Source organism: Podarcis erhardii, assembly GCF_964252035.2.
Source record: "Podarcis erhardii genome assembly, chromosome: 14".
Lineage (NCBI taxonomy): Eukaryota > Metazoa > Chordata > Lepidosauria > Squamata > Lacertidae > Podarcis > Podarcis erhardii.
Genome location: NC_138503.1, coordinates 32,869,925 through 32,885,825, shown reverse-complemented (window position 1 = coordinate 32,885,825; position 15,901 = coordinate 32,869,925). Strand labels below are relative to the sequence as shown.

The 15,901-nt window shown below is 44.6% G+C and overlaps 2 protein-coding genes across 5 annotated transcripts in view; one reads left to right on the top strand and one right to left on the bottom strand.

The window, feature by feature from the left end:
- USP7 (ubiquitin specific peptidase 7) overlaps window positions 1-1,467 on the bottom strand; it is a 90,244-nt gene extending 88,777 nt beyond the window's left edge. For 3 of the 4 annotated variants that reach the window (XM_081840240.1, XM_081840241.1, XM_081840243.1), the window contains exon 1: window positions 1,328-1,467. The gene's annotated coding sequence lies outside the window, so the exon portion shown is untranslated. The remainder of the gene's footprint in view (window positions 1-1,327) is intronic. The other variant, XM_081840244.1, reaches the window with a different exon arrangement.
- Window positions 1,468-12,905: 11,438 nt separating this feature from the next.
- The window catches only part of HAPSTR1 (HUWE1 associated protein modifying stress responses), a 26,637-nt gene continuing 23,641 nt past the window's right edge, over window positions 12,906-15,901 (top strand). The window contains exons 1-2 of the mRNA XM_081840337.1: window positions 12,906-13,479; window positions 15,196-15,276. Coding sequence (XP_081696463.1) covers window positions 13,215-13,479; window positions 15,196-15,276 — 346 coding nt within the window. The 5' untranslated portion in view covers window positions 12,906-13,214. The remainder of the gene's footprint in view (window positions 13,480-15,195; window positions 15,277-15,901) is intronic.

The window sequence follows — 15,901 nt, the reverse complement described above, 5'->3', positions numbered from 1 at the left end:
TCACTTATTACTTAGTTCAGCAGGTAATCCACAGAGAGTCCTTAGGAGACCCCTATTCTACCCACAGAGTTACAATTCCCAGAGTTCCTTGAGAGAGAGAAATTGACAGTTAAAGCAGTCTGGAAAGTCTGTGCAGAGAATAGGGGATCCCCTAGCAACTCTCAGTACCCTGACCAAACTGCAGTTCCCAGGAATCTTTGGGGAAAGTTGCGACTGTTTAAGCTGGTATGATATTGCTTTAAATGTATGGTGCAGAGGGATTGTAAGGAGGAGGAAGCTGACACAGGCAGTGCCACTCCTGGGACTAATTGTGAGCAAGAAGGAAGGTGAGAGCTGAAGGCAGGCTGTTCCTCTTGTGCCCAGTTTACCCTAATGCATGCTCTGGTTATCTCCCGCTTGGACTACTGCAATGTGCTCTACATGGGGCTACCTTTGAAGGTGACCTGGAAACTACAACTAATCCAGAATGTGGCAGCTAGACTAGTGACTAGGGGCAGCAGCCGAGACCATATTACACTGGTCCTGAAGGACCTACATTGGCTCCCAGTACGTTTCTGAGCACAATTCAAAGTGTTGATGTTGACCTTTAAAGCCCTAAACAGCCTCGGCCCAGTATACCTGAAGGGAGCCTATCTCCACCCCCATCGTTCTGCCCGGACACTGAAGTCCAGCGCCGAGGGCCTTCTGGCGGTTCCCTCACTGCGAGAAGCAAAGCTACAGGGAACCAGGCAGAGGGCCTTTTGGGCAGTGGCACCCGCCCTGTGGAACGCCTTCCCACCAGATGTCAAAGAGATAAGCAACTACCATACCTGACATTTAGAAGACATCTGAAGGCAGCCCTGTTCAGGGAAGTTTTTAATGTGTGACATTCCAACAATCTTTGTTGGAAGCCACTCAGAGTGGCTGGGGAAGCCCAGCCAGATGGGCGGGGTACAAATAAGAAAGTATTATTATTATTATTATTATTATTATTATTATTATTAGGACCAGCCTCCACTGAAACTGGATGAAGGGTAGAGAGGGATGTGTAATGCATAGAAACTAGCCTACTGAACAAAAGTAAAATTTTACATCCATTGCAGCTTCCACTTCTGGTCCTACCCACCACCAGCATGTGGCCCCCAGAAGGCTGCTCAGAAGATAATGTGGCCTTCATGCTGAAAAAAGGCTTCTCAGCCCTGTACATTTCAATTTCTGTAATGCCTGGATGCTTAACCTCCAATCGCTGTTGGACTACAACTCCCACCACCCCAGACTTGCTGGGGCTGATGGGAGCTGGAGTTTCCCATCCCTGCCCTAGAGCTTTGACTTGATGGTCTACATGTACCTGGAATATAAAGACTTGGGAGGCTGTGGGGCCAAGGATCCTCTACAACTGCTGTCTTGGAGCTGGTTGAAGCGAGTTGGAAAAGGTACCCAGGTGAGTGAGCCACCAGTGTTCTGAAATTGGAATCTGCACAAATGTGGCGGAATGTTCAGCACACAGCTCTGCCTCCCCATTGGCTGTGGCACAGCTAAGAAAGGGAAAGTGTGGTAAACAGAATGCTGAGCATGGCAACAGACAATAGGGTGGATATGTGTGTGTGTGTGTGTGTGTGCTTGTTTGGAGGTTCTAGCAGGGGAGCGCAGCTATCGTATACCCTTGACCGAAGAACGGTACACTCCTTCTATCTGGGATGGTCGTCCTCTTCCACCGAGCGCGCAGCTTCGGGAGGGACGCACATGGAGCGGTGAGGGAGGAAGGGGACACCCGCCTAGCCAGCCAGATCAGCCGAATCAACCCTGGCGATCAATGGGGTGACAAATGTCGCAGCCAGATTGCCCTCACATCCTCCAGAAGGTGTTAAAGAAGGACCGAACATTCTTTATGTATGCAACAATGGCAGCAAGGATACTCATCGCAAAAAACTGGAAAACTCAAGATCTACCCACACTGGAAGAGTGGCAGATGCAGCTGATGGACTATATGCAACTGGCCGAGATGACTGGCAGAATCCGAGACCTGGGAGAAGAGAAAATGGAGGAAGACTGGAAGAAATTTAAGATGTATCTACAAAAACATTGTAATTTGGTTGAATGTTAAGAAGGATGCTAGATTATAAAAAATTGGCCACCACTAAATTAGATTTAAATTTGATGATAAGTGAGACTAAAGAAAATATAAAATTTTTTTGGAAGAATTGCTAGATCATATTTGAATGAGTGGATATGAGATTGTAAACAAGTTGATAATTTGTTTGGAAAAAAAAAAAACTTTTAATGATGTAAATGGGAGCGGGAGACGTGAGGGAGTCCAAAGAAGTGATGAAACTATGTTTGTGACAGAAGTAAGATTGTTTATTATTTGTGCATTTATATTTAAAAAACTTTAATAAATATTTATATATATATATAAAAAAGATATGTGTGTGTGTGTATGCATGCATGTACTGTAGCATCCAGGGGGTCAAAATAGGAAGAAATGGCTCATGAAACCTTCCTCCTTAGAATTCTCCCTTGCAAACTGTGAAGTCTAAAATTTGCTAGATATTTCCCGGCTATTATTCACTGAATACTTGCCCTGGGTCCAACATACATTCATGGGGTCACTCCAGCACATTTTGCTGCCTGAAATGAAGGATAAGGTGGCGTCTCCAGATTCTGCATGTGGAATCCAACCAGACTGGCTGTTGAGTCCTGGGTCACATTGGCACTGTACGCTTAAAGCATTATCATACCACTATAAACAGCCATGGCTTCCCCCAAATAGTCCTTGGGAACTGTAGTTTTGCTGAGGGTGCTAAGAGTTGTTGGGAGACTCCCATCCCGCTCAGAGAACTACAGTTCCCACAGGTCTCTGTGAGGAGGTATTCACTGTTGAACCACTCAAGTCATTGTAGCTCTGTGATGGGAATAGGACTTGAAATGCTAAAATTCTGGCAATTTTTGGAAAGACATTTGCCAAAATTTGTTACAAGGTTAAAAGGGACAATTTTGATTGCTGCTTTATTATGGATCTGCATTTTAGGTATTTTTATTACTTACATACAGTATGTGTGTTTGTAAAGCCCAAAGAAGTAGGAACTACATAGTTTTGTAATATTGAACTTTGCACTGGATGGGGCCAGCGAGAACGGGACCACACTTTCTATTTCCAATTCCAACCTCCACACATTCTGTTTAACAATGTCCGTAGAGTTTATGGACATGGAGTTTATCTGTTAGTGGGGCAGCACCCACACTTTAAAACTCCCTGCCTAATAACATCAGGCAGGTGCCTTCCCTGTACTTTTTCTGTTGCCTGAAACATTTTTGTTTCCGCAAGCCTATCTAGATATGTAGATTGCTGACATGTTTTAATTTGATTTTAACTTATCACTGATTTTATGTCCTTAAGATATCAATGACTTCGCTTCTTCTCTTTCCATGCTTCATTTTACATGTCATAAATTCCTGCATATTTTACAAAAACTATACCATTCAGTATTCCGTTATTGCATCCATCAAAACTTATTTACACTGTTGAATTTGTCTTAATGCTGTCAGCGTTTTCAGCTGTACACAATTATTTCCAATACATTCAATAAACGTTTTACTGTACAATCTTCTTTAAATGTATGTTCTTCTTGTTCTCTTATTCTATATGTTGTGTCTGCAAGTTGTGCATATTCTGTCAACTTAAGTTGCCATTTTTTCTTTGGTTGGGACCTCACTTGTTTTCCACTTTGGGGCTAACGAAACACGGGCCGCAGTAGTATCATACATAAATAACCTTTTCTGACCCCTGGGAATTTCAGTCCAGATTATACCCAGCAGAAAGGACTCTGAGTTTTTTTTTGGGAAAGTGCTTTTAAGCATTTTTCCCCCCCCAATTCATTATGGATCTTTCCCCAATACTCTTTTACCCTTTTAAAACCCCATCACATATGAAAGAACGTTTGCTCCACCTCTTTGCATTTCCAGCACTTATCTGATTCAGTCTTATACATCTTAATACCATCTGTGAATTATTTTACATAGTTCTCCTTCAAAGAATAACATGCTGTAAACTTCAAGTCACTTTTCCAGTTTTTCCCATATTCCACAAGTTTTTGTATCCATTCTTCCTTTGCTGGGACTTCTGCTTCTTTACATTTTGGGGCAAGTAACATTATTGCTGGGACGCGGGTGGCGCTGTGGGTAAAACCTCAGTGCCAAGGACTTGCCGATCGCATGGTCGGCGGTTCAAATCCCCGCGGCGGGGTGAGCTCCCGTTGTTCGGTCCCAGCTCCTGCCCACCTAGCAGTTTGAAAGCACCCCTAAGTGCAAGCAGATAAATAGGTACCGCTTTATAGCGGGAAGGTAAACGGCATTTCCGTGCGCTGCGCTGGTGCTGGCTCGCCAGAGCAGCTTCGTCACGCTGGCCATGTGACCCGGAAGTGTCTTCGGACAGCGCTGGCTCTCGGCCTCTTAAGCGAGATGAGCACGCAACCCCAGAGTCGGTCACGACTGGCCCGTACGGGCAGGGGTACCTTTACCTTTACCTTTTTAACATTATTGCTGCTGTAGTAGCGTACATGAATAAGTTTCTGTACAATTTGGGTAGTTATGTCCCTCTAATTCCAAAAAGGAAAGCTTCTGGGGTTTTTACGAACATTATTGTAAACATCCTTTTCAATTCATTATACAGTGATACCTCAGGTTAAGTACTTAATTCGTTCCGGAGGTCCGTACTTAACCTGAAACTGTACTTAACCTGAAGCACCACTTTAGCTAATGGGGCCTCCTGCTGCTGCCGCGCCACCGAAGCCTGATTTATGTTCTTATCCTGAAGCAAAGTTCTTAACCTGAAACACTATTTCTGGGTTAGCAGAGTGTGTAACTTGAAGTGTATGTAACCCGAGGTACCACTGTATATCATTTCCCAGTAAGCTCTAACCTTACTACAAGACCACCACATATGATAAAAAGAACCTTCTTTCTCTTTACATTTCCAACACTTACTTGACTTAGATTAATACATTTTTGCTAATTTACTCAGTGTTAAGATACCATCGATATATCATTTTCATATGCTGTAATTTTCTCTTAGACCATAACATGCTGTAAATTTTATATCCATATTCCACAATCGTTCCCACGCTTCCATGTTTATATTATGACCAATATCTATTGCTCAGTGTATCATTGAGGATCTAACTTGCTCATCCTTTGTCTCCCATTCCAATAATATTTTATACATTTTAGACATCACTTTTACATTACATTCCAGCAGGTCTCTCTCCAGTTGTGATATTTGTTCCCCAAAACCTCGTATCCTATCTTTCTTAAATCATTCAAATGATGATATTGTATCCGTGTTGTTAATTTTCCTGATAATTCCTTAAGTTCTTCTAATTTATACTCTCCTCTCTCATGTTTAACAAATTTCTATAAGTTCTTTCATATACTTATTCTATCATATACTATCATATTCTATCATATACTTTTTCTTTACTGTTATAGCTTCCAATGGTGAGCCAAAGTGATGTTTTTACCTCTAATTTTTTTTTGTATTTATCCGATAGTGTATACAATTTTTTCCTAATTATATGATTGGTAAATCCTTTATGTACTTTTACCTTTTCATACCATCAATAAGCGTGTCAATGAAAAATATTATCATGACCTTCTGAGTCTAGAATACAGTCATACCTCGGGTTACAGACATTTCAGGTTGTATATATATCATATTCATAATGTCCTTTAATGGTTGTATTAGATAATCCTGCAACTTCTTATAATATATTGCTGAAAGGCCATCAGGTTCTGGTACTTTCAAAAGTTTTGCTTGTGAAATTGCTTGCTGTAATTCCATCGTTGTCACTGGTGCATTCAAAATTGTCATTTTCTCTATTGGTATATCAGATAGTCCACTGTCCTCTACATATTTTTGCATTTCATCTAAATTGCCCTATTTCCCTTGATATAATTCTGTATAAAAACTCATGAATTGATATATTATTTCTTTAGGACTTCCCACAACTCTGCCTCCTGGTTTCTCTTCAGATCACATAAATCTTTCGCATTTTAAACCATTTTTAAACTGATGATTTCATTGTTTGTTTGTTTTTTAAACTACAGTACTTGGAGGTTTTTTTTAATATAAAAAAAACCAATTAAGCCATACATAAATTTTATGAAATAAAAATATGCATAATTTTCTCTGTATTTGGAAATCCCTCACTTCTAATAAAGAGTGTACAGTTTGCTCTTGTGGGCTGAATGTGGCCCTTGCGGACTCTATCTGGGCCCCGATACACTTTTAGGCCACGCCCCTCACAAGCCCTGCTCCTCATCCTCCGCAAGTGCTTTTGCCTGACTGGAATTTGTCGTCGAACTGTAATAATGCCTCTTGCTTCCCTGGATGGGTGTGAGGATTGGGTGGATGTAGAAATCTATGGCTTTTAAGCAACTGAAATGTAGCCCATTGTTTTTTTAAAAAGTAAAAGTGACCTCTGTTGCCCCACCCACCTTTACCAGTGGCCACACCCACCACTGCCACACTGTCCAAAAAATTGCCTGTCAGGGGATGTTTCCCTCTGCCTACAAACATTCCTTGCCCCCAGGAATATACCAGACCCTTCAAGTGTCCCTATTTTCCAGTGACAGTCCCAGATTTACAGAAGCTGCCCCGGTTTCTGATTTGATCCTGGAATGTCCCACTTTTCCTTAAGATGTCCCTATTTTCATCAGAGAAATGTTGGAAGGTATGGAGTTATGTGGCCCCCAAACCAAGGAGATAAGTAACTATACAACCTTTAGAAGACCTTTGAAGGCAGCCCTTTATAGGGAAGGGTTTTTTTAAAAAAACATTGAATGTTTTATTATGTTTTTATATATGTTGAAAGCCACCCGGAGTTGCTGGGGCAACCCAGTCAGATGGGCAGGGTATAAACAGTAACATTGTTAATATTATTATTATGGAATAATAATGTTGGAGGCTATAATATACTGAATCTCTTACCTGTATTCACAAACAAAATAAAAAAATTCCTTCCAGTAGCACCTTAGAGAGTTAGTTATTGGTATGAGCTTTAGTGTGTATGCACACTTCTTCAGATACCTCTGAAGATACCTCTGAAGAAGTGTGCATGCACACAAAAGCCCATACCAATAACTAACTTAGTTGGTCTCTAAGGTGCTACTGGAAGGAATTTTTTTTATTTTGTTTCGACCACGGCAGACCAACACAGCTACCTACCTGTAACTGTATGCACAAGTTGCATTAGATGTCAGGAGCAGCTCAGCACTCCCACTTTATGGCCCCCAAATGCATGCACATGTGTTCAAGGTGAGTGACACATGAAATGCGTTTTGCACCCCCACCCTTCCCCAGCCTGCCAGCACCTACAGTATAACAATGTTTAACCATTTGTGATTTGCCACTGCAGTTTTTGCTTGGGGATATAAGGATGCCCTCTGGTGGATAATATAGGGCAGAACCTCCCTCTTCCTTTTGCCTATTTCCATTTTAAAGATTTGCTTGCACTTTGCACTTTACCTCTTGGTAAGTCTGCCAAGGTATGGATCCAGAAGGTGGAAACACACCCTAAACCATGGGTAGGCAAACTAAGGCCCGGGGGTGGATCAGGCCCAATTGCCTTCTAAATCTGGCCTGTGGACGGTCCAGGAATCAGCATGTTTTACATGAGTAGAATGTGTCCTTTTGTTTAAAATGCATCTCTGGGTTGTTTGTGGGGCATAGGAATTTGTTCATTTCCCCCTCAAAATATAGTCCGGCCCCCCACAAGGTCTGAGGAACAGTGGACCGGCCCCCTGCTAAAAAGGTTTGCTGACCCATGCACAAATCCCCTGCATTAACACTTCTGTTCTTACTTTGCCAGAGGCACCCAGCGAAGTCAAAGGCAAAGCAGCAGAATTCTCAGTTCCAAGCCCTGCATCTTCTGGATTAAGGGGCAGCCACTGAAGGACCTTTCCCAAGCCAAGTGAGGGCTCCAGCTCTGTTAGTAGCCTGTCTGATTTACATGCAAAGGTCCCAGCTTCAATCCCTGCCCTCTTCAAGTATAGGATCATTCCTCAGCTGCAACCCTCAAGAGCAGCTGCCCGTCAGTGTAGACAGTTCTGAGTTTGATGGAACAATGGTCTGGATAAGTCAGTTTCCTATGTAACCATGCACACTCCAAAAATTAGTGCTGTCAATGGGAGCTGGGGTGCCAGTGTCTAAGAGATCACAGTGTGACCCAGGAAATGCTGAGTTAGAACTTGCAATGGGTTTCATCAGTTGCTTGAGACAAATCACTTGTTTCTCAGTTCCCCCCACTTCTCCCCCCAAAATGCAATATGGGGATATTAATGCAGATCTACATTACAGGGTTGTTGTAATGGGTTACAATGAGGTGGTGCATGTGCTGTGCCTTGAACACTCTTGTTGGCGGAAAGGGAAATTATTATGTGCAGAGGTAACCCTTTGCCAGACTTCCCTTGTGGAGTGCCAAGGAGAATTTGCTTGGAAGTTCACCTGCTGTGGGAGACCGTGATATCTCTATGCTTGCAGAGGAAGAGGAAACGAGAACTGTGTTGTGGCGGGTGCTCTTGGTTTGTAATAAACGAACATGGTGACGACTTGCTGGAAAAAGATACTGTTAATCCTCACAGAACTCTAGCCCAATGGTTGCCATTAATTTGATTTTGAATTGATTTTAGAATGCATTTCAATTGATTGTGATTTTATGTGAACTGTGTTCCTTTTATTATTGTTGGCCACTCTGAGCCCAGCTTCGGCTGGGGAGGGAGGGATATAAATAAAATTTTATTATTATTATTATTATTATTATTATTATTATTATTATTATTAGTTTGGAAGGTCAGTTTGGATGGTATCCTTGGTCCTGGATCTAGTAGAAGAGGCTGCTGAACTGCTCAGACAAGTTTCTTTGTGAGACAATGGCCTTAGCTAGCCATAGAAGTGCTCTCATCAGCATCTCAAAGAATGAGCTAGGTTGCCATAGCTACAACTAAGTGATGGTACTCTCCAGAAGGGGTGCATCATCATCATCATCCTCATCCTCATCATCATCATCATCATTATTATTACTCACCTTTTCCCCAGAACAAACTAAAGACATAAAAAGACAATGATTAAAATGTAATCAAACACTGGTAGAATTAAGATAATATACAACGGTCATGGTTTCCTCCAAAGAATCCCATGAACTGCTGTTCACTCCTCACAGACCTACAATTTTCAGCACCCTTAACAAACCACAGTTCCCATGTTTGTTTGGGAGAAGCCATGCACTTCTCTCAACTGTATCTTCCCTCAACTGTCAACTACAGCAGGTTTTCCATCAGGCTGCCAGAGAAGGAAGAGATGGAAATGGAGGGCTGCTCCTTCCTCTACCCTCTTCCCAAATTGGCTTGTTACAGCTGGTCTTGTAGCTAAGATATAGCGCTTGAGTTTGCTTTTTCCTCCCTCCTCATCCATGTTCCTTTTGTGCCATGTCTTTTAAATCATAAGTCTGAGGTCACGGACAGCCTTAGCACTGGCAGACGCGTCAGTTGAAGAGTCGGATAAAACACTTGAAGGAAATGTAACTGCGGGAAGCGCCAAGTTTATTCATTGTCTACTGCAACCCCCCCCCCCCCAATGCAATGAAGGAAAGGGTATTGTTTGAAGGGCAGCTGCAAGCCACCATTTTTATTTCACTGTAAAGCCCTGGAGTGTTCTGGAAAATGGAAAATGGTGGCCACTCAGTGCCCTAAGGTGAGAGACTAGAGTGATGTCAGCAACAACCCTTCTTGCTGTGAGATTTTTGTGGGTGAGCTGAGAGATTGCTTAAGACTCCGAGTGAGAGCCTGGGAGGGTGGATGGGTGGAGTACTGGGTGAGAGCCAGGAGGTGGAGAGGGAGGGTGTGTCCAAAGGCAAAACAATTGGTATTGGTTGATATTTATTAGTAATTCTGTATCAATGCCACATGTTTATATGTCAACTCTGTATTTTTGCATTTTTGTAATTTTGTAATCTTGTCAGTTGTCTGTTGCTACTTCAGTTTTCTGTGCAGTGATTAGAGATTTTGTTATTATTATTAGTGTTATAGAAATGGTGTTAATGAATAAGATTTCAGAATGTTGTCAGTCTGTTTGCTATGCATTTGGACGTTTCTTAAGAGATCATAACCAAATTTTGCACGATGGCTGCAGCTCCCATCAGCCCGCAACCTGAGGATGGGGAAGGCTGGTGTTAGGTGTGCACACACTGCAATAAATTTAGTGTCACAATTGCCGTTTCTTACTTAAAACTATTCCAACTCTCACACTATGCCATCTGTGAAGTTTATTTCTTTTTGCACCCCTGAGGAAATGTCTTAGAAAAAGGATGTCTCAGGATACTAAAAAAGACTGAAAAATTCCCATATGCCTTTGGGGTTGTATAAGTTGCCGATGGTGGTCCATTGGGAATCTGCTGCCATTTTTAAAATGGAAAGCACATTTCATATTAGATGTCTTTAAAAATAAATAAATATTGTTACCAATTCTACACACATAAATAATCAGACATGATATGACTAACAAAAAAATGGGTCAATAGGAGGGTAAAATACTAAACATATTTACAATGCAATATAATGTGGTGATTACAGTAAGCCAGTAAAATGATTTTGTCAATAAATCAACTTGGAAATAACAGAGTAATAGGAGTGAGCTAAAGAGCAGTGCCTGCTTATCTAGGCCATATTGCAATATATGTTGTAGGTATTTCTCATCCGTGTGTTGTTTCATTTGAATATTTAATAAAATCACACCATAAAGTGCAAAAATTATCTTGTTTTTTTTCCCTTTCCCCTTGCCACCTTCAATTTTTGTGACAGCTTTTCCATTGTGGCTGTTTGCCAGACTGTTAGGTCCCCTGACCATTAGGTCCAGTCACAGATGACTCTGGGATTGCGGTGTTCATCTCGCTTTATTGGCCGAGGGAGCCAGCGTACCGCTTCCGGGTCATGTGGCCAGCATGACTAAGCCGCTTCTGGCGAACCAGAGCAGCGCACGGAAATGCCATTTACCTTCCTGCCAGATCGGTACCTGTTTATCTGTGGTTTAACCCACAGCGCCACCTGCGTCCCAATTACTGTTTTAGCTGATGTTAATATGTGTTATTAATTCCTTACTCCTTAATTGGTCCATATCTGAAGTATAGTACATAAATTAAGTAAGGCTAATAATGCTGGGGTTATTGCATTTGTCTGAGCTGTAATCTGAGATATCTCTTTACAAATGTCCCTCCAAAATTGGCCTATTTGTGGACAGTCCCACCACATATGTTGCTATGTACCTAAATTTGGCATCCTCTCCAACAGAAGAGAGAGCTGTTGGGCTATATATAAGATAGGCACCTCAGTGTTAAATACTATATCATCCATAAACAATTTTTAGTGAATGTTCCCTAGTAGTTGCTGACAGAAATTTACATGCTGCTTTTGCCCATAATATGTTTCATTGTTGTCTTCAATGTTTATATCCCATGCTTTTCTACTAGAAAAAATGTGCCAGGGCTCACCATGAAGTTGTTACAATAAGTGCCACACTTTTAACCAGTGCTTTTATTCTAGAAAAATGGTGCTGATACTGCGTACCCTTGGGTACCACCAGAAAAAAGCACTGTATTATATCCCAATTTAATTCCCACCAGCTTTTTTTATTTGGGGGGAGAGCAAAATTGATTCTCAATATGAGTTTTGTATAAAAGGTAAACTAATCTCTTACCCATTGAGCTGTATTTTACTACTTTATTTTCACATTCTCTTACTTTCCTTGTTGCTTCATTTTTAATTTGTATATTTGTAAGAAATGATCCCAATTGATATCCAGCAGCTATAAAATTTGGTTATTTTCTAAACCTACTTAAATCTCTGCAACTGTAAGAGGTTGACTTTTTGTATAGTAATCTTTCAAATATAAATTGTGTTCTTTCCATGGCTTCACATTATATAATCTGCTTTTATTTTGAAATAAACTTTTGCCCATTTCTTTCTATATTCTAAATGACACAAATGTGTTGGGAAGAGGAAGCCAACCCAACAATCAAAGCTGATTTTTCATTAATACTAGTACCCCATAGGAACACCATCAATTTTCATGTCCTCCAGTATTGGTCACTAGGTTCTCTTATTGAATTACATGATTTCCACCATATGGCTAAATTGGCTTGCTTCATAATAGCTACTTAAATTTGGAATGCCCTAACTGCCATTCGATGGGTGGAGGTATAATAAAGATGCCATTTCTTATTGCACATTTATGATACATTTGTGTTCATAAGGCAGTTAGGATGTGCACAGACGATCTACACAATCTTAAACCACAAATGTTATAAAAGTTTTTATGCTTTTTCTTTTTTAATGAGTTCCAATTTATACATAAGCCTAATAAAATAAATGACACCTCCGCGGCCATAGGTTCATCAACATTTATTAAGTGGGCCTCGTGGAGTCAAGGACGAAGGAAGACTTGCAATCAATCTTTGATAAATCTGCAGAACTCATAAAAATATTAATTATTCTGCAATGACAAGAGAACTCTCTGGACATTTCTGCTCCCCTCCCCCAACCCGCCTCTTAGGGGAGGGTCACAACTCAGAACAACACGCTAAGTAGAGAGACAGAAAGCAGCTGCGCCTGCGCGCAAGCATAGACCAGAGGGCGAGCGAGGGAGTTAGAGAACTCCGAACTCCCTCACATCCACCCCGCGCTTGCGCAGACTAGCCCCTCCACTCCTATTTTCTCTCCCTCCCTTCCATTTTGTCGGCGCAACCAACCTTAATGCTCATAATATGTTTCGGGGGAAGGAAAGCGAGAGATAGAAAAAAGACCCGACTCGTTTCCGTCTCCTTTATGACATTGATGGACACGTCAGACGCCCAATAGGCTTGCGGAGGAGTCCAAAGGGACGATCGGCAGTGGCGTAGCGAAGGCAGAGAAGGCGGGATTTTCAGCCTTTCTTTTCACTCCTTTTTTTTTTTTGGCCGCAGCCAACCAATCACCCAGCCAGCATGTTCGGGTGACACCTTTTGGTGCGCTCGGGGCGGCGTCTCGGGCTCAGTGTGGTCGGAGGCGACGGAGGGGCCGGACGCTCCTCGGCCTTGTTGTTGTCGTCGTCGTCGTCGTTATGGGGCCGCTAATGGCGCCCCCGTCCCCGTCGAGAGGCGCCCGCTTTAGGTAGCTGAGCGGCGGCGCACGACAGAAACGGGAGAGGCAAGATGGAGGAGAAGGCGGCCAAGGAGGAAGGCGACGCCGAGATCCAAGAGCTGCACGGGCCCGAGCACTGGTTCAGCAAGTGGGAGCGGCAGTGCCTGGCGGAGGCCGAGCAGGACGACGGGGCGCTGCCGCCCGAGCTGCAGGACGACGACGAGGCCGCCGCCGCCGCAGCTGCCGCCGCCGCCACCCCGCAGCCCGAGCACAAGCAGCAGAAGCTCTGGCACCTCTTCCAGAACTCGGCCACGGCCGTGGCGCAGCTCTACAAGGGTGAGGAGGGAGGGAGGGAGGGAGGGGGAGACCCCGAGGGATGGAAGGGGGGGGGAGGGGAGGGAACGGGGAGCGCCCCCTCTCAAGATGGCAGGGAGGGAGGGAGGGAGGGAGGAGGCATAGAGGAAGTGCCGGGGCCATGGGGGAGGGGTTTCTTTTGGGGGAGGAGAGGCTGAGGTTTTAGGAGTGGGGGGAGCAGGGAGATAGGGACCTCCATTTATGGGGGAGGAGCTTGTGGTTAGTGGGGGCCTCCTTGTATAGAGGCGTGGTGTGTGGAAGGGCACCCCTATTCATGTAGGGGTATGGGGGACCCCCATTCAGGAGACCCTGGAGAGGTTCTCGGGGTAGGTCGAAGAGCTTTTGGAGGAAGATTGGGATCCGTAGAAGGTGCCCTATTCATGGAGACGGGGTGGGGAAGCCAATTGGCATGGAGCTGGGGAAGGGGGACCCCCCTGTTAAGGAGGCACAGTTAGAGAAGACGAGGATTCTGGCGGGTTTGGAGCAGGTCGAAGAACAAACGGGTCTCCATGGGCAGCTTAATAGGAGAAGGGGCAGTTGAGTATCCTGGGGTAGGGCGAGAAATGAGAAGCCTGTGTACGCGCTAATGCGTGTAGTTAACACATGGCACGTTCAGACGTGCGCAGTCGCGTGTGCCTGCGTGCCTTACACGTTCCTGCCTCCGCGCTTCTCGTGTGCCTGGGTATTGACGCGTGTACGTACACACGTGCGGTCTCTGTTCATTGATACGTGTGTGAGGGGCAGAGGCGGCGACGTGTCTGCTTCGCTTCCTTCGCCCCCTCTCTTTCGTGGGAACGGGGCCTGCAGGGGGAGGCGAGGAGGAAGTGGCCGCGGGCGGAGAGCGGGAAGCGCCTGTCAGGGGGCCCTCCGGCCGGCCGGCCGGCCTTCCTTCCTCCCAGGCCTGGCCCGCCCGTCACGGCCTTTCCAGTCGGCCGCCGTGACACAGACACGGCGGGCGCGCACACAAAATGGCGTGAGGCGGATCCCTCCGCCCTCCTCTTCTCGCCTCGCGCCCCATTTTCTTTCCCCTCACGAAATAAATATAAGGAGGGTGGGGGGCGGAGGGGGAGAAAGGCATGTTGGTTTCTCCTTCGTTCTTTTCTCCTTCTCCCGCCCCCCCCCCGCGCAGTTGGCAAGTGGGTTCGTCCCGGCCCCTCCCTTCAGCTTCCCGTCGTCGGCCCTTCCCACCGACAAAATGGCGAGAGGGAGACTCGGGTTGGGAGGGGCCTGTGGCAGGAGGAGAGAGAGGAGACGACGTGAAAAAAGCGAGTTATTGTAGGATTCCCTTTTCCCCTTCCTTTTAATGGTGTTTGTCTTTCCCTCCTGCTCCCAGTCTCCCCCTACGTGAGGGGAAGCAGTTTTACTCCCCCCCCCTCCATTCACATGTGGTTGGTTCCAGTAGTCTCTCTCCCCCCTCCATGAAGACTTGGTTGATTCCAGGATGCTTCATATCCTGATTTTTCAGTCTTTTTTTTGTCCCCCTCCTTCAAAAAAGGTATCCCATTTCCCCCTCCCTCCTCCGTCCAGGCAACTGAACAAAATGGCGAAGCCCAACATGGCCGAGGGAGGGTCTGAGTGACAGATCATAAGCAGAGCCTGAGAAAGAGATAAAAGCGAGTTAGGTGGTTTGCTCTCTCTTCATTTTCTCGTTTTTGTTCTTTTGTTCTTCCTCCTCCTGGCACCCCCCCCCCCGCACAGACCGTGTGTGTCAGCAGCCGGGCCTCTCCTTGTGGGTCCCATTCCAGAATGCAGCCACTGCTGTCACCAATCTGTACAAAGGTGAGAGATTTCAGGTTGGTAGTGGGTTGTGGGGAGGGTGGCAGGATGAATGGGACCTGAAGAGGACAAGTAGGAAATGGACTTCAATAGAGGAATAACTGAGTTATTGTGTGTGTGTGTGTGTGTGTGTGTGTGTGGTTTGACAGTCATGCTGTGCATCTTCATCTCTTACCTCCTTCAAATCATAGTCTTGTTAATAAATGCATACTGGTCTTCACTTCATATTCTTGGGCATTTCTGCTCCACCAGGGCCAGGGGAATGTGTTTGCTAGGAAATGTTAGTTTGTTTATTTATTTTTATTATTGCATTTATAGTCCATCTTTTCTCCAAGGAGCTCAAGGTGGCATACATAGTTCAACCCTCCCTCCCCATTTTATCCTGCAGCCATCATGTGAGGTCGGCCAAACTGTGAGACAGCGACTGTCTACCTAGTGAACTTCATGGCCAAGTGGGGATTTAAAACCTGGTCTCCCAGGAGCTAGCCCAACACTATCCGCTACACCACACTGACTGTTTTGCAGTTTCCGGCTCCCTCCCTCCCCTGTTTCTGTTGTGGTAGTTGCACAAATTGTGGCCACACGGTTCTTCAGTCTGGTAAAGATTTGCTGTGCTTTACCTGACTGT